At 28.2% G+C, this 27649-nt stretch overlaps 9 protein-coding genes across 9 annotated transcripts; 5 read left to right on the top strand and 4 right to left on the bottom strand.

Annotated features, from left to right (window-relative positions):
- Positions 1–32: 32 nt before the first annotated feature.
- Positions 33–1100, bottom strand: OCT59_006386 (uncharacterized protein; the record flags this gene model as incomplete). Its single annotated transcript, XM_025313894.2, has 1 exon — positions 33–1100. One exon carries the CDS (start codon positions 1098–1100, stop codon positions 159–161), a length of 942 nt encoding a protein of 313 aa, XP_025186409.2. The 3' UTR covers positions 33–158.
- A 114-nt stretch (positions 1101–1214) lies between these two features.
- Positions 1215–3875, bottom strand: OCT59_006385 (uncharacterized protein; the record flags this gene model as incomplete). Its single annotated transcript, XM_066141239.1, has 1 exon — positions 1215–3875. One exon carries the CDS (start codon positions 3873–3875, stop codon positions 1215–1217), a length of 2661 nt encoding a protein of 886 aa, XP_065998049.1.
- Positions 3876–3934: 59 nt separating this feature from the next.
- On the bottom strand, positions 3935–4735 carry OCT59_006384 (uncharacterized protein; the record flags this gene model as incomplete). Its single annotated transcript, XM_025330033.1, has 1 exon — positions 3935–4735. The coding sequence occupies one exon, from the start codon at positions 4733–4735 to the stop codon at positions 3935–3937; it is 801 nt and encodes a 266-aa protein (XP_025186407.1).
- A 646-nt stretch (positions 4736–5381) lies between these two features.
- OCT59_006383 (uncharacterized protein) lies at positions 5382–6903 on the top strand (the record flags this gene model as incomplete). Its single annotated transcript, XM_025324390.1, has 2 exons — positions 5382–5440; positions 5670–6903. The coding sequence occupies 2 exons, from the start codon at positions 5382–5384 to the stop codon at positions 6901–6903; spliced, it is 1293 nt and encodes a 430-aa protein (XP_025186406.1).
- A 3345-nt stretch (positions 6904–10248) lies between these two features.
- Positions 10249–10658, top strand: OCT59_006382 (uncharacterized protein; the record flags this gene model as incomplete). Its single annotated transcript, XM_025310083.1, has 2 exons — positions 10249–10315; positions 10390–10658. 2 exons carry the CDS (start codon positions 10249–10251, stop codon positions 10656–10658), a joined length of 336 nt encoding a protein of 111 aa, XP_025186405.1.
- Positions 10659–14072: 3414 nt separating this feature from the next.
- OCT59_006381 (uncharacterized protein) lies at positions 14073–14327 on the top strand (the record flags this gene model as incomplete). Its single annotated transcript, XM_025324389.2, has 1 exon — positions 14073–14327. One exon carries the CDS (start codon positions 14073–14075, stop codon positions 14325–14327), a length of 255 nt encoding a protein of 84 aa, XP_025186404.2.
- A 2764-nt stretch (positions 14328–17091) lies between these two features.
- OCT59_006380 (uncharacterized protein) lies at positions 17092–17358 on the top strand (the record flags this gene model as incomplete). The annotated part of the gene is made up of 1 exon (XM_066141237.1): positions 17092–17358. One exon carries the CDS (start codon positions 17092–17094, stop codon positions 17356–17358), a length of 267 nt encoding a protein of 88 aa, XP_065998048.1.
- Positions 17359–19902: 2544 nt separating this feature from the next.
- Positions 19903–20537, top strand: OCT59_006379 (uncharacterized protein; the record flags this gene model as incomplete). Its single annotated transcript, XM_066141236.1, has 5 exons — positions 19903–19917; positions 19994–20129; positions 20212–20255; positions 20397–20415; positions 20488–20537. The coding sequence occupies 5 exons, from the start codon at positions 19903–19905 to the stop codon at positions 20535–20537; spliced, it is 264 nt and encodes an 87-aa protein (XP_065998047.1).
- Positions 20538–23832: 3295 nt separating this feature from the next.
- On the bottom strand, positions 23833–27049 carry OCT59_006378 (uncharacterized protein). Its single transcript, XM_025313891.2, has 3 exons — positions 25387–27049; positions 24965–25304; positions 23833–24878 (listed from the first exon to the last, which is right to left on the bottom strand). The coding sequence occupies exons 1-3, from the start codon at positions 25958–25960 to the stop codon at positions 24725–24727; spliced, it is 1068 nt and encodes a 355-aa protein (XP_025186402.1). The 5' UTR covers positions 25961–27049; the 3' UTR covers positions 23833–24724.
- Between the last annotated feature and the right edge of the window lie 600 nt (positions 27050–27649).

The raw sequence follows: 27649 nt of genomic DNA, 5'->3' as shown, positions 1-27649 counted from the left end.
TCTATGTTACATGAAAAAAAGTATGCAATCTTTTTATTTACTAAAATAGTGTTAAACATTCTTAAAGAATTTAAATTGGAAGGTAAATTACTATCTGATTAGCTTATCTTATAAATGTAAATTTTTTTTTTCTTTGACTGACCGTTGAGATACAGTACTTACTCTCCGATTTTTGTTTTGAGTGTGCTAATAATATCATTATAATTCAAGGATAAACACCCGTTTTTCTTCAAATCATCATAAGATGCTGGTTTTAAGTTACGACTTTTTGCCAAATCTTTATGTAACTTATCAAAGAACCAACACATAAGATCGTTAAAAACATGCATGCAATGAGGATCATCAAATTTCCAATCTGAAAAATCTTGGACTTTTGCAAAACTTCTTTTTGTTGATTCGTTCTTGTTAAAATACCACATGTTCGTGTCATCTGTTCTATTATGACATGGCGTTGCTACAAGTTCGTCCGTGTCATTAGTTACACATGCAAGACCAGCGGATTGATGGCTAGAATGATGTATTTTTGTTTCGTCAACGTTTTCATGATGATCCCGAGATCCCCAGCACAAAGCCCCGCACAAATAGCATGCTTCGGTACAACCAAGCCTTTCCATGATTGATTTGTCATCAGATGGCTTTTGAAAAGGTTCTCGTCTTGGAGGATGATTATTCCCTTTAGTTTCAAGTTCTTTCTCGATAATGTCTTGGAATATTTTTAAATCATTTTCCGTAATTTGACCGTAAAGATCTAATTTGTAATCAACATTATCAACCTGAATCATGTAATTGTTTACAAATTTCTTTATTTCCTCATAACTGTGACAGGTACGAATTTCTTGAAGTACTCGTTTGAATTCTGCACTAAAAGTATCTTTATATTTTTGTTCTGGGTTTCCGCTTGAATTACTATTAATTGTACGTACAAACCAACTTTCTATGCATCGTTTTGGATTCAAAAAATGTCGTATGGCATCTTCTTTTTCACCATTATGAACTTTTTCAGCAAGATTTTCAAAGTATTTAAGTCTAATTGATTCAGCACAGATTAACCAAGCGATATTACGTACAGAATCTTTTCGTTCATTATTTCCTGCATTCATGGCTTTTTTGTGAATTACTCTCATTAAATAATCCGCAACGATATGACCCTCAGAAACAAGTGTATGTCCATATTGGAGCCGAATATTAATTATCTTTAAATATTCATCTTTTTTTTAATTAAGTATGCCAAGCGGAGTATTTTCCTTATCCCATTTTTCTTGGCAACTAATCATTTTTGGTTTAAACATCAACAAAGCATATAAGTGAACATTCCATTTGAACTCGGGCAAATAATAATTTGGGCAAATTTTTAATATTCTATTTTTGAGATCACGTATAATTCCATGATAAAAATAATAAGCAGCTTTTTCTTTTAAAATATCATCTATCAAATTATCAAGCTTGTCCTCAAGAACCACGAGTTCTTTCGTTTCTATAAATTGTGAAAAATGATCTAAATATGGCTTGCTAATTATTTTATATGCTTTACGGTTAGATAAATCTGGTATATTTCCTTTTATGTATTGATGATAAATTTCTCTTGGTAATAAATAATATTCATCTTTAATCTCTTTATTTATTTTTTCTTCTATTGGTATAGTATTATCTTTTGATAACATATGTTGTTGTAATAAATTCCATACGTCATCGATTTTTTGTTGCCGTTGCTGATTAGATAATCCTTCATTTGACATGTTTTTTAGAATATTTTCTAAATGTGTGTTAATTACTATGTCGGAAGATTCAGATGAAATACCTTTTCGAATAAAGCTGGTTTCAAGCATTTGAGTAAGTTTTGTGAATAAAGATTTACGATTAAGTTTGATATAATTTTCAATCGTTTGTTTAGCTTCCATTTCACACTTCTCATTATTTTTATCCCGAAGGTACTCTTCTAATTCAATTCTTTCTTTATTTGTTTTCTCACATTCTTCACATTTGATTTTAATGTTAAACTCAAACTCAAATTTGGATTCTTCTTTATCTATTTCCTCATATTCACATTTAATATTACAATCTGGGACGTTTCTTAGTTTCTCATTAATTAATTTTAAACATTCATTTCGAAGAATTGAATTTATGTTTGACTTGTCATTTGGAGACCAATTCAGAAGTTTAGAACGAACTTCTTGCATAATTGATTCCTTATGTTTTTGGAATGATCTGTCAATTGTTTCCTTCAACTTTGTGATTCGTTTACCAGAATCAATAAATTCATAAATTTCTTTGATATTTTTGAAACGAACAGCAAAGTTCTCATTAGAGACTGCCTTCCAGTAACTCTGAATTAATGAATACCACGTTGAAAATTTAATTTTGTTTTTAGAATTCTTACTGTCTTCAATTATAGAATTATAGAGATTGACAACATCTTCATGATATTGTTCTGACGGTGGAGCGTAAGCAGTTGCACCATTTTTAAATGGTCTAAATGGTTTGAGAAGCTGGCCATTTTGTATTCTTTCATCAAGAATATGAAAACAGTCTGTATTAGAAATTCCCATTTCTTGATCTTGTTCGTTAGCTATTTTTAAAGCTTCCCGAAGAGCTTCCCGAAATTTTTCCTCTGGCTCGGATATTTTTGTTATATTTCGTTCAGAAACATGCTGTACCATAAGAATATCAGGTGCCATTCCAGCTTTTTCAAGACGTGCCAAGTCTCGCGTTGATTCTCCAAGTACATTGAGAATTGTTAAATTACTAACGCCCATCGCAAAAGTTGTTAATTTTCGATCTTTCTTTTCTGATTCTGGATCGTTCATCTTTTCTGATGCACCAAGACCCTCACTGTCAATCAAGATAAATGCATCAATATTAAGTTCGTCTGATAAATCTTTTTCCAAAAATAATAGCCGCATAAAAAGACCTCTAATACAACGTCCAACTGAAACAGCAAATCTACATGCAAAAAGAGCATTCAATAGAGTAGATTTTCCTGATGACTGCAAACCAAGTATACTGATCACGAAAATTTTAAGATTAGGATATTCATTACAAATATGTTGGCAAATAGCCGAGAACCAAGTTTCTGACATAGTTCCAGTATCCCCATTAACTAATTCTATAGTGTGTCCACTAATTAATAATTCTGAATAAAGTTTAGGTAATTTCAAAATGATTTCATCACTTGGATTATTAACAGAAAAAATTTCATATAGTTGTCCCAATTCACGGAAAAAGTGTTCTAAACCTAAACTCATGTCATCAACTTCTGCCCAAATTTTTGCAATTTCATCTTGAATTGTTTTCTCATCTTTTTGACTCCTGTTGACCAAACTGGATTTACGTAATTCTTCATTTTTCAATACAGCCTGATTTCGAGCTTTAGAAGATTCTATCATAGAGAGCCTGGATATTTCTCTTTCAAGGTGTGCTAAAGCTTGTATTCTTTTGTTAATGGGTAGTTTTAGAACGAATTTAAATAATTGAATTAATACTTGCAATTCAGAATTATTTTTCCAAATTTGGAGACCATCATCAGATTGTTGTCTTCTTTGAAGTTGCATAACATTTAGTTTAATGTGACGACAAGTTTTTTCTTTAACATAATCTACCAAAAGTTGAGACACATGAAATTCAATATCTTCACTAAATTGAAGCGATTTTCCCAATTTTATTTCACTGATCTTGAATGGCAAAGTATCCGAATTATCAATATCTAAAGCTTCCTTGAACATCATACGTACTTTCTTCATTGTTCTGTCGTGCATTAAATGATTAATATTAATTGTGTGTTTATCCTTTTTTTCGTCACTTACGTAGCCATATACCACTTTTTTGGAACCAATTTGGACTTTAAATTCATTTAATTTATTTTCAGTATATCCAGACATTAAAAAAACCAAGAAACTAGAAGGGAATTGTTTTAAAAATTGAATTTGATTTGGATAATCTAAGGCATCACATGTAAATTTGCGAGCAATATAATTTTATTTGTTCCTTCTTTATAGTAGTTTTCAAAAACATCATTCCATAAACTTATGCTACAGGTTTCTTTGGTCAGCCAGGTAAACTCGATGCTTCCGCTGATCATATGTGGTATTCCATATTCTGCTCTTGGATCAGAACGTGAAGAGAACATAGTATTCGAGGCCATTAATTGATTAAGAATAGTACTTTTGCCTGAAGAATTATTTCCGATTCGAACAGCGACTATTAATTGGAATGGATCATTGAAAAGGTGATTTTCAATAATTGTTCCAGGCTTTGTTTCCCATTTAATAATTGGACCAGTAAATGAGGGAAGCATTACTTTAAATTTTCCTGCTTCATCTAATTCAGGTAATACCAAGGGAAATGCAATTGGAAATTGTGATAAAGTTCGAAAAATATCTTGAGCCACAGTACATTCAGCAGAGGCAAGCAAACTAGCAATGCAATCAAACCGAGACAATTGATTTCTCTTTAAATCTTGGCTTTCATCTATCATTGACTCTTCATCAGAAAGTTCATCATCTTCATCGATCAAAGTTTTAATATTTTCTGCTCTAAGAACATCAGCTCCCCACATCTTAACTTTCTGTCGGATATATGGAAGAACTTTGCCTACACTTCCACTTTCATGAGCCAATAATTTTGGTGGTGACAAAATTCTACTTAATTTAACGTAATGGTAGGGTTCAATCAAAGGTATTTCTTTACCTAGAATAGGATGCCATTGTTCGTGTATTGTTATCACTTTATTATCAACCATAATGTTGAATGTTACGAAAAATTGTGGTAGTTGTATGTTTTTTTATATATATATATATGTAAAAAAGTTGATCATAACCAAATCTAATTTTAGAGTTTTGATTTATCACCACTTTAGTAATTTCTTGGGTACTATAACACAGAATCATGTGAAATTAACGAACTACCGTTTATAGAATTATAGAAAGGTTATATAATTTGTGCACCTGCCAAAAATTTTTCATTTTCTTTAAAACACGATATTATTTATAAATCTCTAAGAATCAGTTTCAGATACTAATTACCTGTTACTCTTGAACAATTAAAAATATAAATATTAAAACACATGGTTATCTATTAGTAATCGAAAAGAAAGTTCAAAGTAAATGATCGACAAATTATAACAAATTGTGACTAAATCTTTGACTTCATATCAAATAATCTAGTTGTTAAATTTTTTATTTAATAATTATAGTCGGTGAAACCCAACAATATTCATTCTAACATTTGAGTAATTTTTTAGAGGTAAATTTAGTTATTAAACATGTTACACACAATAATTGTGCGACAATATCGAATATCACCATTCCGAAATTAATATAATTTTATCCGGTAGTGAAATGTGATACACAAATACTTTCTTTTTCTCTTTCGCCTCTTCGCTTACAATGTCATGTTCAAAAATATTTTCAGGAAATTTACCTGAATTAACAGAGAATATTATAAAGTACTTTCAGAATGATTATTCAACCTTATATTCATGTATTTTAGTTAACAGATTTTGGTGTCGTTTAGCGATTCCATTATTAGGGAAAATCCATTTTCAATACCTACTAGAAATTATAACTTTATTGAAATTTACCTACATAATTTAAATGGTGAATTAAAAACAATATTAATAAATATAAAATTACTAAAAATTTATTACTTTCAAATACACTTTTCAATTATCCTAGTTTTATAAAATATTTGAATTTGTTGAAGATTGTTACTTCTGTTGAAAATTGGTTTTATACTGCTAGCGGATTTAATAATTTATATTATATTAAAAAATTAATTATATCATTATTAAAAATATTTGTTGAAAATGAAGTAAATTTACATACCCTTGAAATTGAGATAAATTTTTGTATCAGATGTTTCGATGGCATTCTTGAGTTAATTTTACAAAATCCAAATTTCATTCGCAATATTAAAAATCTAAAACTTTTTATTTTAAGAACTAATAATGACAATAATATGCTAATTATCAATCGTGTATTACAAGTAATCAATTTACATCAAAATCTTAAAAATATTTTATTAAGTTTACATAGTAATAAGGAATTTCTTTTTTATCAATCATTATTATCATCAAAAGATTCTAATTGTTCAAATACCTTAAATACAATTACATTTTATCGTGTCGATTTTAAAGGTATAATCAATTTAGATAAGACAATTGAACAATTAAATGTTTTAGAATCTGTTCATATCATTTATTGTCGTTTTTTAAATATTAGTTTTATTCAACAAATTCTTAATTTAATCAAACCATTTAAATTAAAATCCTTATTCATAAATGCAACATCAGAAATTGATGAATCATTATTATTATTATTACAAAAATCTGGTGGTTATTTAAAGAATTTCAGTGTCAATCGTTTAGGGTATTTCTGGAGCGAACTTAAACAACAAATACTTGAATCAGTTATAAAATATTGTAAAAGTATCAAATTTCTTGATATTGATGGAATCAAAAATGAGATTATTTATCCAGTAGTACTCAATTTGATTGAAAATATAAAACAAAATCTTAATTGTCTTTTTATTAGTAGTGAAAGATTTAAATTAAATGGATTACAAAATTTAGGACAAATCCTTCCTTCTAAATTAGAATATTTAGATTTGACTCTCTGCATTGAAGCAAGTGATTTTGAAGTATTCCTAAAAAATTCCAAAGGTACTTTTATTAAGAAATTGTTAATTAGAGATTTGAATCAGAAAAATAATAATGATATTATTTTACCTTATATAAAAAAATATATAATGAAGGAGAAAAGAGTCAGGTATTTGAATTTTAGGAATCTTTATAATGAATTGTTTGATTTTAGTGATGAAGTGAAGGAATTTAAGTTATATAATATTAAAGTTCAAAAATACAATGATTTACACTTCGACATTTATCAATTTATGCAAAAACTTGATTAATTATTTAAAATATTATATAATAAAGATCCTTTATATATATGGTCTTGCATTTGTGTGGCACAGTAGGACCGGTCCCAAGGACTGACCAGTCCGCATACCGGTCTTCATATAATAAATGATTTTTATATTAAATTTAAAGCTAAAAAAATTTTTTTATTTGCAAAAAAGAAAAAAGACCGTTCGGTCTTAAAAAGACTGTGGTCCTTTCCTACACCAAGAAGAACCAGTCTGTCTTTTTAAGGTGTAGACCGTAGGACCACGGTCTTTTAGGACTGATGACCATCCTTAATCTAATGGCCGAACTGAACCTTCGTAAGAAGACCGTCCATTGACATGGCATATGAGGCAACAAAATCTATCTATTCGTACTGTTATTTTGTTACTAGCCAGCGGTGTGTCATTGTACGAGAAAAATTTCAAAATCATACCAGAAAACTCGTCAAAGATCATAACGGGCAAAGAAACCTCGTTTTGGAGATAGACTATTGTCATTCAACCGGAAGGATAACTGGATTAGTCGAGGTCAAAAAAGATGACTTTAAGCAGGGTTTCGCACAGGTCATCGTGCAGATGAAATCATCATTGATGTGCCGTAGATTGTTTAGTTATAGAGAACGTATCTAGGTGTTTAAATAATTATGCAATCAATTTGATTTTAAATAATTAACAAGTTATGACCAAAAATAATGGAATTTACTGTATATATCAAAATTTATTTATCAAAAAGAGACCAAAAACTTGATTGTTTCGCTGCAGTAAACTTTAAACTGAATTCGTCTAAAAATTCCTCTACAAGAAATTTATTATTTGAATTCATTTCAAAATCTGATTTATTGTTTTCCAATAAAATATAATTTTAGAATATGTAATTTATTTTTCCATTTCAAATATTCTTTATCAAAAACTTGAAATGTAAGATAAATCATAAAAAGTTAACTAACGATCAATTTAAAATTTAAAGCTATACTTCAATAAAAGTTGATACGTAAGTATTTTTTAATAAATTTTCCAAAAATTATTTCAGGAAATATTGAGATAAGTAAATAAGTAATATAATAACAGACATAAACAAATAAACTTAATTTCGTCTTCTAAAATAAGTACTAAGTATTTTTTAATGTTATAAATTTTTTTTTTAATGAAATTTAGTAATTATTTTTCATAATTTAAAAATTGGAATCATAATTGATATATCAAATTATTTATTTAGCTATATTTATATGAAATCAATTTAATAAATTAGTAAAGTGAACTATTTATTGCTGACTTGGCCAAGTCTTTTTAAAAAACTTGTTGTTACCTGATCACCACGTTGAAGTGCAGCAACATCGACCAGGGGGGAAAGGGAAAAACAAAAGGGAAGGGGGAAATGAAAGGAAAGGGAAGGGAAAGGGGAAAACGAAAGGAAAAGGAAGATTGTATCCGCAATGATTTTAAAAAGAAAGCTTTTTTTGTCTTTTTTTAGGCAAAATTTTTTTTTAATAATATTACCGTTGTTTTTTTCAGTCTCTTTTCTGGTCTCCTTTTTTAACTGATTTTTTTTTATATTTATTTTTTTTGGTTTCTTTTTGGACCGAAGCTTTTTTTTTAGACCGAATTTTTTTTTCAATGGTAATATTTTATTCGGTTTTTTAAAACTGATATTTAAATAATTTTTTCTTAAAGCTGAAACTGAATTTTTAACCGCCTGGTTTTTTTTTTAAAACTGAATTGTTTTTTCCCTTTATAATTTATTAATATTCTTTTTATTTTTATTAACTTATATATGTATAGGTTATAGGTATATTATTATTTATTTCATCTTTGGGAGTTTCAGGAAATGATCCAGTTCGGGAAATGGCCAATCGGGAATTTAACTTCAGGAAAACCCCCCTTTTCTGATTTTCTTTAATTCTTTCTGGATAGTGGATAGGCAATATAATCAAAATAAATAAATATATATGTATTTTTTTATTTGAAACAAATATGGTTGGTATTGATTTTTAGTTGGAATAAATACATTTTTTAAGGGTAGATAATTCTCCCTAATGAAAATCACTATAGGGAATGTCCAAAAAAATTAATTAAATTCATAATAGTTTAATAGTTATTTCATGAATATCAATGATTTTCACGACTGCGCCGTGAAAATCATGATATTTATGAGACACGCGAAATAACGTTAGGGCAGTGATAATATCCGCAATAGTTATTTCGGGGGTCATGAATATCAATGATTTTCACGACACGCGAAATATATTGTTAGGGCCAGTGACATTTATTACGTAATTGATTTTCACGACTGCAAATCATGATATTTATGCGACACGCGAAGTAACGTTGCATTTATTTCGTAATATCCATTTATTATAAATCTTACGTTACATCTATATGTTATATGACCTTTCTTCCAATTTCCTAGGAGTCCGGTAACCCAAAAAAATGAAAAAAAGAAACGTTAGTACATTTCTTTAATACAATTAGACAACAAAGTTCTTCCAAGTTCGATAACCTAAAAGAAACAAAAAAAAAAATCTTTTTTATTAAATGAAAAAAAAACGTGTTTGTAGATTCAAATACCCACCCCCTAAAATATTGCGTAATAAATGTCACTGCCCTTACTCTACCCCTAACTTTAAAAATTTGATTTAAATTAAAATTTATAATTAAATAGAAAATTTTTTTTTAAATAATTAGTATAAATAATACTTATAATAATTAATTAAAATAATTTATCTTATTTAATTGGTAAATTAATAAATTTTATTTTTTTACTCATATTATAATTCAATTATAAATAAACATTGTAATAATTGATTTCTTAAATATATACCAGAAATTTCATCAATGTTGATTTATCCTGTTGCAATACAACAGGTTACACTAGTTTATAAATATATTTTTTTTTTAACATGATTGTCTGGATAATGAGTATCGAAGTAGTGATAATGAAGTTTCATGATTTCGAACTTTCAGGATTTTAATTTGCCATAGATAATTTATCATTTTTCCTTTTTTTTTCTGCCGTAATAATTACAACAAATGTACTGTAACCATTATAGGCTACCATCTTATCTATTATACTAATAAATTACAATACGGTTTGTGGGATTTATTACCTTATAAATTTCTAATAAATGAGATTTCGCATCTCTTTAGATTATTTTTTTAAAAAAGAAGATACAGTAAGAAAGAATTGTAATTTTCATTATATATTAGTAATTTACTTATGGCCTTTATGGGGTTTAAAAAAAAATTCGGATAATCTCCCCTTGATTCTTTAATTATATATAATCTTGCCATTCCCACCAAAATTTTTTTTTTTCTTTTCATAACAAACCGTAACATCATAAATCTAAAACCAATATGAAACTTCAAAGCTTTTACCTTCTTACCATCTTTTTCATGTGTTTATCTGTTCTTGAAAGCCAAGGTATAGTTCTTATCATATTCAGTATTTTCTCCATTCTCTTTTCTAATAATTCTACTTTTTTGTTTTATTTATAGCATATAAGGCCACAATAAAACAGACTTTGGGCGTTTTGTGCAGATTTTGGGTAGAAGATGCAAATCATAATCGCATAGCTGGTGATGGAAAAAGACACTACCATACTTGTGATGGCGCAGATAAGGTCATTGAATTTGGCAATCAACAGTACTATATTGTTGCGAAAGTTGAAGCTAGTTTGCAGCTAGAAAAAGTCCGAGGTCCTTTCGATGGCGATCATTCGTGTTTTTTTTATGGCACTATTGGTAATTGGAGTTTTGACTGTTAATTGTTTATTAAGTTATTATCCCAACGATATGAAAGACGTGAATCCATTATATCTATTCCTCTAATTTCTATTCTTATTTATCATATTTATATTATTTCTATTAATTATATTATAATTGGTTGAATATTATTTCTATTAATTGTATTCAGTCATAATTATATTATTATTATTAGTCTAATTATTTTTTCTTAAGTATCATTCAAAATGTTTTGATTTTTACAATGAATTAAACATTCGAACATTCGATAACAGAAAAACTTTGAAATAAAACAATAATTTTTGAAATTCAAAAGCATGTTCGCAATATATTGTGACTTCATCTTCCCCAGCATCACCATAAAAAATCACTATCACGTGATCTGTGATGGGACTTAATTTCGGATTTTTATTTTATTTTATTTTTTAGCGCGTTACATTTATTCTCTCTCCACTTTCTGAGCTTTCTCTTCTCTTTCAGATATTTCAGTTGTTACTTTTATTCATATCTATAAAATACTTTGCTGAAACCTATGAAATCGCGGCTATGTAGTAGCCATGCTGCTGCCACTTAATAGTAGGCGTACGGCCACTCTATGTTAATTCTAACGCAGTTGTATGCATTTAATATAGAAAAATGTGTGTCATAATATAGAAATTGTAACATTAAACGTGTAATCAATTTATAGAAAATTTGTATTAATTTTATAATAAATATGTAGCAAATTGCAGTAAACATATAGTAAATTCGGTATCCGATCAAAAAAATCACGACAGTCACTTGCACGACTAACACAAGATCGACAACAAAATCTCGACAATCCAAAATCTCAAATCCCAACAAGCCATTATATCGACAATTTTGTGATGTGTGTTTCTAATAAAATAATTTGTTACAATATGTAATATTTAGTTTAAATGTGTTATAATTTTGTCAGGATTTTGACTTGTCAAGATATTGGATTGTCGAGATTTTGTTGTCGGTCTTGTGTCAGTCACTCAAATGATTTTCGAGATTTCGTACCAAAACCATTAGCATCACATACACCTATACAATTGTTTCAACGTAATAATCAATCGTCTATTCTCCTTCGATTATTTGCATTTTATAAAAAATTTTCTATAACTCTTCCTGCTTTTTCATTTATACCCAAATAGATCTCATTGTTACTATCAATTAATAGCAACGCCATTATCAGACCTCTTAAAATTATTCTTGCCTCATTGGCGTTGCTGGAACTTTACGCTAATTCTTATTTTATCAGGCGCATTATAAACATCTTGTCGTATCACCCAATTAATCAAATAACTAGATTCGATATTCCCTTTGTCCTTAACTTTACTATTAAGCTTCAAAATATCCATTATTACAAAAACTTTTTCCCTTTTGTTAAACAATTTTTCGTTTTTCTAATAAACTATTTTTAAGTACTGTCATCACTTCTTCCTCCACGTCAATTATTTTCTCTATTCTTACATTATACTCTACGTCAAGATGATGAATATACAAATATGGCGAGTAATAAATTTTTACTCATCAGATATTCAGATTTACGATAAAATAAATGAATGTGGTAATCGCCAGAAATTTATGACATCACTCGCAGTCAAAAAGTGAATCTGACATTTGTATCACGTGATTCAATGTATGATATCACGTGATAGTACAATTGGTACATGTAGAATAGGATCGAATCACTATTTCGTGTATATATGATAGCCTCAAATTATAGACTTTTTCTTTAAAACTTTTTCATTCTTCGTATCTTAAAAAAATACCAAAAAAAAAAAATAAAAAGATACTTTTACTAAAAAACAAATTTGATATAACAATGTTCAGACATATTGTTGGAAGAAATTTGTCACCCATTAAAAGATATTCTACTAATGTAACTCGTGAAGGTATTATTGGTTGTTGGTGTTAATAAATTTTATTAAGGAATATAAAAATAAGTAAATTATACTAAATAGCAAATAAAGATGATAAAATGAAAAATATCGTCACATACGCGGGTGTTGGAGCTTTTGCGTTTCTCTTTTTGGGGAATGTTTCATACTTCAATTACTGCTTTGATCAGACCAGTCGATGGTAAGTGAAAAAAGATTACTGATTTAAATATCTCATGTCTAGATACTAGAAAAACTAGACGCGATCTCTGATGACTTAAGCTCCATTAAAGAATACTTTCAGGCCGGAAATTGGGAAAATCGAAAAACAGGAAACTGAGAATTAACTTGCTGTTTTTATCTACATTTCTATCAATTTTATATGAATAATATATGAATAATGTAATGAAATAACAACAGCTATCAATTGATTATAAGCTTTATTTGCGAACTTTTTTTTATACTTTATGTGATATTTCCTGTCCTTTATTATATTTTTTGTACAAGTAAAAGAGGAAGAAGCCGGATGGTCTATTTTTTTTTTTAAGCGACGTAAAAAATCGATTATGTTAAATCATTCAAATTCAAAGTCCGTTATCACTTTACTTAATATGTTTGATATTAATTTCCCTTGTATTATACTTAACCTACAAGGGTTGCGCGAGAATAGTATCTTCGTATAAATTAAAGAATTCGACTTATAACTAATCCTCCACACGTGAGATGATTAATATCACATAACGTTAATATTTTGCTGCTCATGTACTGTACTGTAATATTTCTAATTACTTTCTTATAATAGAGTCATGCGGTAATTTGAAAAAAAAAATAAAAAGTTAATTGTAGAATTATTGGCTGAATTGAGAGCTGAGCATTCACATTACATTGCTCTAGTGCTAGTCGTACCATCAAAATAAAGTGAGTCCGCATATTCTCATTGTCTTTTGATGAGTTTAGAATTCATTCAACTTGTATTATAAAAATATCAGGAGTTTTACTAAATAATAAATAGTTGCTATGATACAGTATTGTAAAATAACAGCCAAATTTAGTGTAGATTCTCTAAATAAGTGAGTCTATAAGTTGTACTGTACGGTAAAATTATACAATACAGTACTATTAACTTTTGTACAAATTAGAGCAGCTCTTTTCTCAAATATGATTGGCTCAAAAATCTTGAAAAATTTGAAAAATACGAAAAATAAGACTTTCATAAAATGATAAATAAAATTTGAGCTTGTATACAATATTAATAATATTGTTTTATTTTAATTTTTTACACAAAAAAAGAACTAAATAAATAAAATTAAAAATTAATGTCCTTAAAAAAAAATACTCATTAATTTCACAAGTATTTGAACTAGCTTGATAAAATTTATATTTAAGTAGTTCCGTTTCATACCTAATAAACAACTTTATTTAATCTACCAAAAAAATTCACAACTCCACAAATATTTAAGCTAGCTTGATAAAAATTGGTGTCTAAATAGTTCTACGCTCATTAAACGACTTTATATAATCTACAATGCCTAATATGTTTAATCAAAGTAAATGTATGTTCTCCAAATTTTCTTATTTAGTCTATTTCATCCAAATAAAAATTCAGGTTCCTCGACAAGTACAGCAACGACGACATCAGTAGTAGTAATGGGAATAGTTCTATTTTTTAAAGATCATAATTCAGGACGGAAATCAACAATAATTAATAACCATAATAACAATAATAATTATCCCCCTTCTACCTCATATCCTCCTCCTGCTTACTCTAATGCTCAAGCTCTTTCTTATTATCTTCAGCTTATGTAATGATATTAGTGTTCTATATCCTAAATTTATTTGCTATACCATTGTTTAGAAAAATTCTAATTTATATTGAGTATATTGATAAAAAAACAAATATTTATGTACTTTGCTTTTTTTGGTTAATTTTTATTAAACTTTTGACGCCATATCTTTGTAGTACAGTAAAAGATACCTAATATTAGGATTGACAAATTGTATCTTTGTTCCAAATCTTCTAGAATACAATAGATTTTTTAAAACGTTAACCGCAGCCGGTTCGATTTTTTGTCCTAAGCCGCACCGAATCGAATATTGTCGTAATAATTTGGGAGTTAAATGTATTATATATGAATTAGTCGTCCTGAGATAAACTTTTAAAACTCTCTTAATTTCTTACCATTTACCAATTATCGATTTAATAAACTAATTATTTAATCAAATGATCAAATGGAAATAATATAATATGAAAATATCTGGGTGAAACAAGTATAAACTTGCAAGAATCAAATCGATTCCATAAATTCGCAACGAGCTAACCTAATTACAAACAACATTGGACCGATCTAACTTATGCAAAAAATGTACACGTAATCTATCCCATATATGCTTCCGATATTGCATGCCATCTAAGGTATAAAAATTCATCTTAAAAACTGCGCGACAAAGGTGGTAGTAGCACGAATTAATCGAATTATTTAATATCAGATATCGTAATTGTCGTAATTGAAAATTTATTAGATACCAATAAACAATTCGAAAATTAAGGTTGGGTTATGAGTAAACTAACTTCATAAAATTATTTATAATTGTTAATTCGTGGATAAAATTAAGTTACATTGATTAGAGATACAGCAATTATCAAACTAAGATTAGGAACAATTAATTTTATTTCAAGATATTAATTGATACTTTTTCATTTACAAATTATTATTAATATTTCACTAACGAATTACGTTTTAAATTTCAGAAATATTAATTTAAAATACAAATAAATAAAAATTGGCTACAGAAACAATTTTGAGAAAAAATTCTCGATTTTTTTTGTAATTTTGTTATAAGATGACTGGTTGAAAACTTTTAAACAACCGTAAGTTTTTTACTACACGTGATTAAAATAGGATTAATATACAGTTTACAGCAACTGCAAGTCCTATCATTGAATAATTTACCGATATAAGAAAAACGGAACCTTCAAAACAGAAGTCAAAAGAAGACCTAACGCAATAAGCGACATTTATAAAACCATTAGGTTTAATATTGAAGTGATAAAGAAAAGGTTGAAATGTAAAAATATACAGACCGAAAATAGAGCTTAAGCACACACGCACGCAGTCGGCGAATAGCCAGTATTAGAAAACTGGCAAGAAGTACCGCCTGGGCAACCGCCTGGACAACCATAAGTGCAAGTATTACAAGATGGAGCAGAAGAAACAAACGAAACAAGAACTACTAAGAGGATGAATAAAATAAATCGAAAATCCATTGGAATTATAGTAAAAAGGGATTAGATTGAAAATGGCCATGGAACCTAAGGACTATATATAAAGGATGATGATCTGGAGATTAAACCGATCATCAAAATCATTTTTTTCCAAGAAACTTTCTGGAAAGAAAGAAAAGATAAAGATAAAGAATTTGTGAGTTGTGACAGCCAAAAAAAGAAATTCATTCAAATTTTGTGTTTTTGGACAAAAAGTCTAACACTGTAATACCTAATAATTTTTCTTGGCATGCTTGGCATAAAAACAAAAATTTTGATGGCGTCACTTGTACTATAAACAAAGTACATATATATCTGTACCATTTGGAAGTGAGTCAACCCAAAACGTTTTCTGAACTTTTATTACTTCGATTATCATCAATTCGTCAACCTACTATATTTTCGAACCAAAAATGATGGCGATATGGTACGGCCCCTCAAAACAACCTCCTTTTAAGTGGAATGAGTTTCAGAATAATAACGCTTAACAATTTATATATTGTAAGCCTGATCATTGATCAAAATTCAGTAACAACTATCTAAGGAAATATTGAGCGAATTATTCCAATATTTTACAGTCATTTAAAATCATTTACCGATAATCTTTCAAATAAAGTATTGGTGTTAGATGATAAAGTGATGGATTGATAATCAAAGCAAATATTTTGTTTGATTCATTCCCAAATGATTCGGATAAATATGTAATTTATTTATAGTACAACAAAAATTATTTAGAATTCATTCGTTTTTCAAATGGTCTGGACCTTTAACGTACTATACTTACATTATATAAACGCATGTTCCACGATTAAATTAAACACAATAAATCAATGGTACTTTGGAAATATACTTCATTGATTTCAATACAAAACCAGTCATTATTTATTATATTATAAAGTAATATACTGTAATTAGTTAGCAATTGTTACTCTAAAGCAAAAGAATTTCCAAAAATCAAATATTAAATAATTAATTGAATAAATTTTAAAATCTAAATTAATACTGATTAGATCTTTGGATTCATGATCACATGATCACATGATAAAATACCATACAGCAATTACAGCATCAAACATATTTGAGTTTGGATGCAATTTTTGACGATAACATCATTCTTCTCGGTTTTACAGTTTGAATAAGTGAATGTAAGGATTGATAAAATTAAAAAAGAATACGAGTCTCAGAGTGAAATTGACATCGTTAATCAAATAAAATAATTGCGCTAGAAGCGTCAAATATAAACAATTGCACAAGAAAAATTCGAAAAAAGAATGTTTTTTACGTAATTTCTTTTGACGTCTAAAAGTCATGTGTATATTACGTGATGTAGCAACTGATGTAGCGGATCACACAACAGGCTTGTGCAACCGAATCTTGTACAATTTCGCAAAAATTCTCTCTCTTCACTATTTCTTATCTGAACCAACTAAAAGCGCTATGTCAGAAACAGATATTCTCGCATCAACCTCTACTTTCGTCACTGCAACTGGAACGTCGTTCACGCAAGCAAAATATAACGGACACTTGTCCCAATTTTACAAACTCAAGAGTCAAGACGAGCAAAAAGTAGTTTGAATATTATAGATGTTAAATGCATATTTGCTGAATAATTCTCTTGAAGAAGCTTTATAGTTTTGGGTCAACAAACTTGCCCTCTGAAATTCTCACGTCAGGTCAAGTTCCTTTTTCCTCAGTTTGATAGGTGTTAGAAAACTCGATATTATAAACAATTGTAACAATTCGTATTAGGTAAGTAAGTTCGCTCATTTCTGTTTTTCGTTACAAATATCAGATTCACGCGTTTTCGTTAAATTCGTTCACTCAATTGATGAAAATTCTTCAAATTCTAACTCTGTGTTGACGAAATTCTACGCAGGAAAAAATACGAGATCAGTTATAGATAATAATGATTCTATGCGTTGCGAGTACGTTTCAACAATCTTCCATATATAGATCTGATCGTGTAAACTACGCAACCAAAAAATTGTCGATTTGCTAAAAGAAATAATTTGTATAACCGAAGGAGAGTAGCACAAAATATTGTCTAATTTAAAGATAATAGTATGTTGTAAGTGACTTCGAGTTTTTACTATACTTTTTCTTACATACTTATTATTACTTGGTTTCTATTTTAACAAAGATCCTAATTTTTTTTTAAAAAAAAACTAGACGCATTAAGAGAATTTCGTTTAGTATATAATATTTTCTATATTATTTCCTCGTATGATTCTAACTTTATCAACTGGGCCAAACTTGTCTGTTATTTGGGAACATAGATGAGCTTAGATATATTCAAGAAAAGACGGTGAAGAATTTGACAAAAAAAAAAAATACTCATGTCAAAGCTAAACTCGTGCAGGTTGAAATTCCTGATGAACATTATGATAAGTTGGTTAATCTTCAATTACATGAGAATAATGAACTTCTTGCACAAAGAAAATAAGCAAGTATTTTACTAAAGATCCTGCTGATGAACAGTGTTTATCTAGAGCATATATACAAATAACTTTCAAATTCAAAGCAAAATTGATGTTTAAAGGGAGGTGTCATAACTCGTAATCCTTCTCGCTAACGTAGTGATATATATATATGTATATATGTATATCTTGTTATGGCATCGTGGGAAATTTGTTGGATTGGTATTTCATTCCACATACCATACACACCATTATTGTACGAGCGAAATGGAGTACGCATCTCGCTCACCGAAGATGCACTAAGGACACAACCAACTTGTGTAAAAATGTGAAGAGAGTCTTAGAAGTGATAATATAAATAGATTTTTGTATATGATGAACCTGAATTTAAGAAGCGTCATATGCAAGAAAATAATCTACAATAATAGTATAAACGCCATCACACACCACGAGTCAACAAAAAAACAATTCGGAACCGGAACTGATATATCCCAGTTAAATTTGAATTCTTCAAATGTTTCTATTAATAAGAACAGAAGCTAAAGGAAAAGAATTATTCGATGTTTCTTACGTCATCAGCATTAAATTATGGCCTATGCTAGTCCTTAGAAATGATTCAAGGATCGATCAATCTAGAGAATCTAATACAAGTGTTGAGGGAGACATATATAATATTATTTATTGGTAATGTCAGAAATTAATTATATAACCGAGATTTTGTCCCATATTTGATTGAAGCTTAAATATTTTTGAACGTAGACATATACTGTAATTATGAGAAAAGTCGAAGATGATAGATCAGAGTATCAAATCAATGCGGATGAATGAATTAATTACTCTGGTAGGAATTTGGTATTGAATAATCTTCGTAGTTTAAGTCTCCGATTTCATCAAATCAGCTGATAATCATCACAAATATGAGGGACTGGCGAGAGCAATGATGAAAATATATTGGTTTTCAGGGATCTGGTGAATTTATCTTTTTGATGGCGGAGGCAACCAGTTGTTTATAAAAAGATTACAGTTAGTTTGTAAGATAGGATGTATCACTATGTGTGTCTCAGTTCGCTCTATCATTTTGAATTAATAAAAGATTTGTTAAATAATATATGACATGTGATTAAGTAGCTACTACATTACTATTTACGAGTTTACCATATATGAATTTTTTCTATTGTAAGGAATGTTTATTGATCATCTTAACATAATTATCATCAAAAGGGATTCCAAATTCGATTCTTGTGCCGTGAATAATAATTGCCAGAAATCATACAAAAAGAAAGTCGTCCGTCATGAACAAAAAAAACAAATTTTTAACAAATATTCGAGTTATCTGTTTACCAAATTATTATCAATCAATGAAAAGAAATCCATTAAGGAATAAGACACGATAGTTTGGCGCTTTGATCAAACTCCAGAGAAACTTCATTGCATTGTCAATCACTTTTCCGTTTCATAGATGCATCAAATAAGTGCTTCGGATTTTTATTCTTATATTATATAGGTTCACTGAGAAAATTCGTCAGAAAAATATGCAAACTGGAACAAAATCTTACTCGTTACTATAGCGCGGTTAAAAGTTTTAACGAAAAGAACACTAAATTGGAAATCTTATTTTTCTTTAAATTTTGCTTCATAATTTTCACGAGAGATCTTTCATCATCTTGAAAAAGTTCTCTTGCAGAATTATTATGAAATTAAAATGGAATACGTGGAAGTAATACAGTATGAAGTAGAAATAGCTAGATCATTTTATGAGAGTATTCCTCCTATTTATTATGTTATTTACTTAGCTGACTTCTTATAACAATGAAAATAATAAAGTCTCAAGATTGGGCTTTTATCCTATTAATTATGCTGACGACATATTTTATTTTGCTTATATATTTGAAACTGCACTGAAAAAAACGTTAGGTTTAAATAACAAAGGTAAGAGAAATCTCTCGCAAAAGCAATTCATATTCCTTTACAATATTAGAAAGTTCGCTTTGACTGATTTTTTCTTTCTAAGAATGTGTTCTTCGAGAATCAAGGCTTGGTTCCTCGAAATTCAAGGTTGATCTTTGAGACTTTGGATATTTCCCTTGTATTTCGGGTTTTTCTTTGAAGAGCGTTTGTATCTTTTTTCATTCGATTCTCATAATGAATGAAGAGATAATTTAAATTGACGTAAGAAAATACTAAGCGAATAATTAGTACAATGGAAAAGCAGCAAGTAACTAGCAGTAGCTCATGCCTAATTTCTGAGATATGGGCAGTATGTTAATTCTAACTATAACACGGTCAGTAGGGAACGAAAAAAATAAACCAGCAACAAGTCAAGAAATTGAAGACTGAGCTCACAAGTCCATTTCAAATGTGTGACTCAGTTTCTCCGCATATATGACAACACTGGAGGAGCTCTCATTCATCAGTCTCACCCGACAGGGAAGTTTCTTTGTTAAAGAAGGTTCGTAACCAATTCCTCCTCCTGAATCAGTAGGTCAAGAAGCTACCTAGCTTACTGGGAGCAGGTGGGGGCTTCCAAGACGTGTCAGAGTATTTCGTTTATCAAATTTGTAAATCTTACTCCTTTAGAGTTTGTCATTTAATTCTTGGGTGTAGTATAAAATATTTAAATTCGTTTTACATTGCAAATTGACGTCTATATAGGTGAGAAAATCATGATGCTTCACAAATTCACAGAAAATAATGTAAAATTTTTCAATTAAGATCAGGTGAGAGGTTACAAATATATTCCTCAGTATTCATAAAAGTTATATAAATTCATAGTAGGAGATATTTATAACAAAGACTTAGTTTTTCATTGTAGGAGCTTTTAAGAAATGAAATATCATTGATGAGATAGATACTTGATTTTTTGACTGATTGATACCTCCGTATATACCGTAGCATTTGTCGTAGTAATTCAAAATATCACGCGCACTTAATTTTCAAGATCTTATATACCAAGAATATACTGTACCTGGTTAAAGCTTTATGTATTCTTCCTTTAATGAAAATAAAAAAAAAATGTATTTAAGTACATTCTTTGGGGCGAAGAAAATAAATGATATGGTCTGATGATCAACTTTGAATTTTAATCGTTGAGAGGAAAGAAAATGAACGTTACCACGTTTTTTCTGGGAGCGGAAAACATATTTTATTTGGAAACCATGCAAAGAAAAAAATCTCAAAACTTGGTGCGATAACAAGGTAAATAAAATGTTCATATATATTTCAGTATTGTCTCATTAAACTCGATTAATCTATTGATCTATAAACTAATCCACCATCATTTTTATTAGTTAATGCATTTATATATATTGGGAAGGAAGGATAAACGTAAAACAAATTAATGAAGAATTTAATACTAGTTATATTATATTAAGACCGAGTTTACATGTTTTATACATGTATTAATAATATACAATAAATAAAGCATTCTTGTACAATATTTCATTTATATCTTCAGAGTGATCTAGATCATGGTGCAAAGTATCGGAGTATCGTTTAACTACTTGACCCATAGACCCATAAGGACCTCATTTTTATGAAATGTTATCAAAACGACATACAATATCTATTCTAGTATACATTACATTGATTAAAATGGATTGGAAAATATTTTAGGTTGTTAGTTGACTTCGAGATTATATATAAGTTCCTTAGGTACAATGACCTGCAGCTTGTAATTATTTTTAATGTAATAGTGCAATAAATAATTTATTCCAATTAATAAGTGCATTTATAAGTTTTATTTTAAATTTATCAATTATACACTGAACAAATCAATTATTAACTAAGCATGACATTGAAGTAACCAGGAACATTCTTGTTACTTACTACTAATATTTCACAAACTCCAATTATCACTATTCTGACAAAAAAATTCGTACTAACTTATATCAGAATTTATAAAATTTCATAATTCCTAGATCTTCTAATAGGGTCTGGCCCATTTCATCAACAGGTTTTTGAAAATCCGGTAAAATTTTTTAAATCATGAATGATTTCGGACATTTTACTGCAGATTTCAGTATTTTTCAGAAGATTTCCGGAATTTTTCTTGTGCGCTGCCCCTTATCCCTTAATTTTAACCCTAATTTCTTTATCTAACCTTAATCCTAAACTAATCCTAAATTCCCTTATCGGTTTGTCCCTGAGTTTCTCGGGAAGTTATTTATCCACGCACTAAGTTTGTCAGTGTGACATTCTATGTTAAATTTAAAACACATAACTGCTCTGTCGTCGGCTGAAACAATTGTAATAATGAAAATTAAAAAGCTTATTCGATGTAATCTAATCGACCGCAGTTTATTAACGAGTTTGAAACTTCGGTTTCAAACTACTTTACATAATTACCATGAAAATTATCTAATTAGTTAGCTCCTAAGTCACTATTAATCATTTCTCCTTTAATTAACGGTCTATATTTTAAAATCAGTTTATCGGCCAATATTCCATTTTAGGAACGATTCAAATTTAATATTACAAATTATCTTGGCATTGATTTTCTAAGATAAAAGAGATAAAGACGATCAACAAATCATTAAAATTAATTTAAACGTCACAATTATACAATTAGAGTGAATAGTTTCAATGGATTTAAAACGAGAAGCTTTATTATTGACAATAAATATTTAATTATTATCATATGATGTTTAAAATATATAAGGGATAATTTATAATTTTTGTGAAGCCATAAATAGTTTTCCTTTTAACCCTTCTTTCACGAATAATAAGTTTTAGCGATCTACGGTACGGGGCGCGGATGCGGGGTATGTAACCAGATATATCTTTATGACGTAATGCAGGGATATTATTATTATATATTATTATTACCTCCATAATGTTAAATAATTTTTAATAATTATATAATTTATCTTTAATTAACCGAGTCGCAAGAATGTATACTACAAGTATTTATATATGACCAGATCTGGTCCTAATATCCGGATTATCGAGGGAGACTTTTCGTTAATGTAATAATCAATAAATCTTTTTTATAATCATATATTTTCCCCAAGAAAATTATAATTCATTAAAAATTTAGATCTTCTATCACCGACAATTTTATTTTTTTTTTAATATATTAGTGTAATTATGATATTTCCAAATAAGTAAAAATTTTTTTTTTTTTAGACTTAATTAAATCATTCTTTAAAGAATCTTCTGTGAATTAAATAACTGTGTGTATGAGTGTGTGCCTATATCTGGTATGGCAAATAATCATGTCATATTGCTACAAACATTTATTTGTCTATTTTGTCGCAGTGAAATTTCCTTCAACTCTCCTATTATTGTTAGTTTATAGATAAGATTTGCAAAATTTATATTAAAATTGCCAATTTGGGCTATTTAATTAATTAATGTAAATAAATCTATCGCAGTAAATCCTCGTAACAGTTACGCCAAAATAATAATAAAGAATAAAAAGAATAATTAAATGTATTGAAATAGTGTATTATTATTGTAACATGTTTCTTAATACAATCTAATCCTTGTTCTAAACTTTACATGTTTTAAACTATTTTATAAAGTCTCAGATTACCATGTTTCAAATGAGCTTGGTTAAAGTTTGAAGTTTTGAGTTTCAAATTAGCTTGTCAAAGACTTGAACGTATAGTTTGTGTGCTACGACAGTAAACGGCAAATCACATCATATTTCACGCAGAAGAGTAATTTTGTGTTTCTGCAAGAATACCTTTCGTATGAATAGTTCAAGTATTCATATGTAATATGCTATAAAGAACTACAAATAATTAGGGGGGTTTCTTATTGTCATATGCAATATCCTTATATCCCTAAAAATCTTTTTTTATCACAATTGTTCGATCGACAAAAAAAAAAATCGAACTTTTTTATTGTACTCTATTTTTAAAAAAAGAATATTTTCTTTGAATATGGAATCATTTAAACGTAATAATAAATTATTTAAAATTACCTAATACATTCCTCGTTTTTAGTCTATGTTACACGTTTAATAATCGATATAATTCTTATCCAATAACACCTCTTCAACTCCATTTATGTCTCGGTTGTTTGACAAACTATTTTTAGGTTTATTGATTTGATTAGCTAGTATCGTTACCCTTTCGTAAATACGAGAAAATATTTTGAAAAAGCGAAATCCCATGCAACCATTAAATAATAATTAATTACACATAATACTGAAATATGAAATTAAACGTGTAACAACTTTTATTAAATTACTTTTTTTTTTTTCTTTAAAAAAAAAAAGGAAAAAAAGGAACAAAAATGTGAAAAAACAAAAAATTTACAATTAAAAAAGAATTGATACCAAACGATATTATACGTGCAAATTAACGTATAAATTTTTGTAATAAAAAAAAAATTAGAAAATTAAAATGAAGTTTGATTGCGATATGATTTTGTGTTCTATTTTAAAAATAAATGATATGTGGAAATTCTAAAATGAAATTAGCCAAAATTTCTTTTTTTTTTACGATGTAAATTATCAACATGATGTAAAATTATCAACATTATTAAAAATTAAAAAATAAAAAATAAAAAAAATCGAATTAATTGCGTTCAGGCATATCCATCGTTAAACGTTTTGAACCTTGGCCACCTTCCCAATAATATTCTTTTACAAACCAAGAAAGACTTTCAGCAAAATCTTTAACAAATTGATCTCTTATTTCTTTATTTCCAAGTCTTAATAATCTTGGTAACCTATGATAATAAAAAGGAAAGAAAAAGATTATTAAATATTTTCTGCACCCAAAGAATGTGAAAGGTAATCTCAACTTAATACTCACTCGGCTTGTATAGCATCTATAACTTGTTCACCATGCCTTGAACCATATTTTTGAACACTATAACCACCGTGAAAATATTTTTCATTTACTAATGGATATTCATGAACATGAGATGGAATTGTTTCGTAACCATAAGATTGTAATCTACCACCAAGTGAAGCTGTTTTGCCACGTAATAATTCTGCAAAACTTAATGTGGTTTGTTTTCTATTATAAAGAGATCTTATGCTTGAACCATCCGAAATTTTTGGATCCGAATTTATTATATCATTTGGAAGTGTTAATACTTCTGATGATAAAACATATCCCAATTCAATATAATTTTCTGGATGTCCATGTCCTATATTAAATGTAATAATGAAAATTTAGTTGACGAACCTATTTAAATACGATATATTAAAAAAAAAAAATGAATGTCTTACCGTGAATATCAATCAAAAGACCACGACCAAATCTTTCCTCGATTTCTTCAACAGCATTATTCAAAAAAGTATGATAATCACTCCAAGCTATTTGAGTATCAGAAGGGAAATTACTACCGTCACTTTCAGCACCTTCTCTCAAAGGACGATTTACATCAAGTTTGCTTCTGCCTAAATGATTTATAATAATATAAGGTTTTCTTCCTTTGAATTTTTCCGTAATTAATTCGGCTAATTCTCTCCCAATTTCTTGAGTATTAATATCATTTGACTTTACTACACTTGGAAAAGTTTGTTTACGATCCGGTATATAATCAGGAAATAAATGTCCTCCATGTGGCATCGATATAACTATTGGTAAATGACCTTGAATAAATTCACTATAATTATTATATCCATAAATCGGTTCCAAGAGTAATTCTGGAGATAATTGTATTGGTTCCACATCAACAGATATCGGTATTGGAAAATGATTTTGAAATTCTGGTACTACTATGAAAAGAAATAAAAAAATTGAGAAAACTCCACATAATACTAAAAATTTTGGATTTCGTAAAGGATTAACTCGTGGCATATTATTATATTTATTATATAATAATAATAAATAATGTATATATTTTTTTAAAGGAAAACGTAAAAAAAAACGTAAAAGGTATTAAAAAGATTTTTTTTCTTATAACGTATTTATATATGTATATATATATATATTTTTTTTTTTTTGTATTTTTTTTTGTTCGTTTGTTTCTTCTTTTTTTTTTATTTATTTATAAAAATAGCATAAGCTATAAAACAATCGACGAGATTTTCTTGGCACTTGGCAAAAAATTTTTTTTTTTTTACAAAAAAAAAAAAGAAGAAAACAAATAAATATATATTATCTAAGCGAAAATTTTTTTTTTTGACCCTGATGCAAGTCAAAAAGAAACATCTCTGTTGTGGGGGACTCCTTATATATAGTTTTTTTTATTATTAAAAGATCGATTATTTATATTGTTTATTTATTTTGATAAACAATAAAGCAATTGATAATTTTTTTTTCTTATTTGTTCATTAAAAAAAAAAAGGACTGTATAAAGGAAATTATGCATTTAAACACAGTTACACCTTTCCATATATAGATGTTTTGGGATTTCTTTTAAAAATAGAAATAATTTAATGTCCGAAATAAAAAAGCCAGGTGCATTTTTTTTATGTATTTATGTATAACCTTAAACCATAATTTAACTATAAGACATACATTATCTGCCAAATTCTGTTTCATAAACCACGGCGCAAAGAATATCATGCGACTTTTAATGGTGTGATTAAGGTATTGTTAATGAAACTAATGAAACTACCTTTTTTAAACGTTTTATGGGGATCGAACGTTATGATGAATAATTTATTTATTATGATATCATCACAGGAAAAATTTTTGATTAATAATTAACGATGAAAGGTTAAAGAAATTTATCATTTAAAAAATAAAAAAATGTACGGTTAAATAATAACCCGAGTTAAAATTTAATCCGGCCGAAATTTAAAAAAGTTCAATTCCTTCCAGTTGAAGTATTGTTGGGCCTACCTTTAGCCAACTTTAATTGTTTTTCCTTCCTTACCTTTGAGATTTTTTGATTTTTTTTTTTTTGTACTATGTATAAAGAAAAATGTTCTCCTTGTGAACAAATAATTTCTCCCGTTTTAGATTAGTATATAACAATACCATTATAAAATGGACAATACCATTCTACTATCAAATGAGTGTTTCAATAAAGGAAACTTCCATTTTTGTTTCCCATTAGGTTTGTGGCGTTTGTGGCAAGTATAAGCCACTAAGCCACGGGCACAAAAAAGGATGTACGTCTATCAAGTATTAATATATATAAATAAATTCTCGGATTTTGAAAATCCGTGATGAAGGAAGAAAAAGAATCCGATCCCAAATTAGTTCCGTAAATCACACAAGAAAATTTGTCGTCGCTCAAGTAATATGCATCTATATTTGAATAAGTATGAAGAACTTTCTTCTGAAATTTCTAAAAAGAAAATGTAAACAAAAAAAATTCAAAATGTGCACAAACCAATACCATATCAAGTTCTGCATGCGTTTTTTAATTGTTATCATTAAACTTATTATTTACTTCATTGAAATATGGTGGATTAATGGATTATTATGGAACCGTAATCCGTATTCCATAAAAAATAATTTTAGTAATAAAAATTTCATTATTACATTCACATGTTTTTAGGAAATAAAGTCATAACTAAATTTAAAGAATTCATT

This window comes from Rhizophagus irregularis, chromosome 14 (assembly GCF_026210795.1).
Source record: "Rhizophagus irregularis chromosome 14, complete sequence".
NCBI classification, from domain to species: Eukaryota; Fungi; Glomeromycota; class Glomeromycetes; order Glomerales; family Glomeraceae; genus Rhizophagus; species Rhizophagus irregularis.
Note: the sequence above shows the minus strand (reverse complement) of the source record. Positions and strands in the feature narration are given on the sequence as shown.

Bases quoted from the DNA above. Each gene is read 5' to 3' on its own strand.
- OCT59_006378 (XM_025313891.2), bottom strand. From the start codon at position 25,960: ATGCCACGAGTTAATCCTTTACGAAATCCAAAATTTTTAGTATTATGT. The intron at 25,305-25,386 runs GTAAGACATTCA...CATTTAATATAG, and splicing joins TCTTTTGATTGATATTCACG to GACATGGACATCCAGAAAAT. The intron at 24,879-24,964 runs GTGAGTATTAAG...TTATTATCATAG, and splicing joins ATAGATGCTATACAAGCCGA to GTTACCAAGATTATTAAGAC.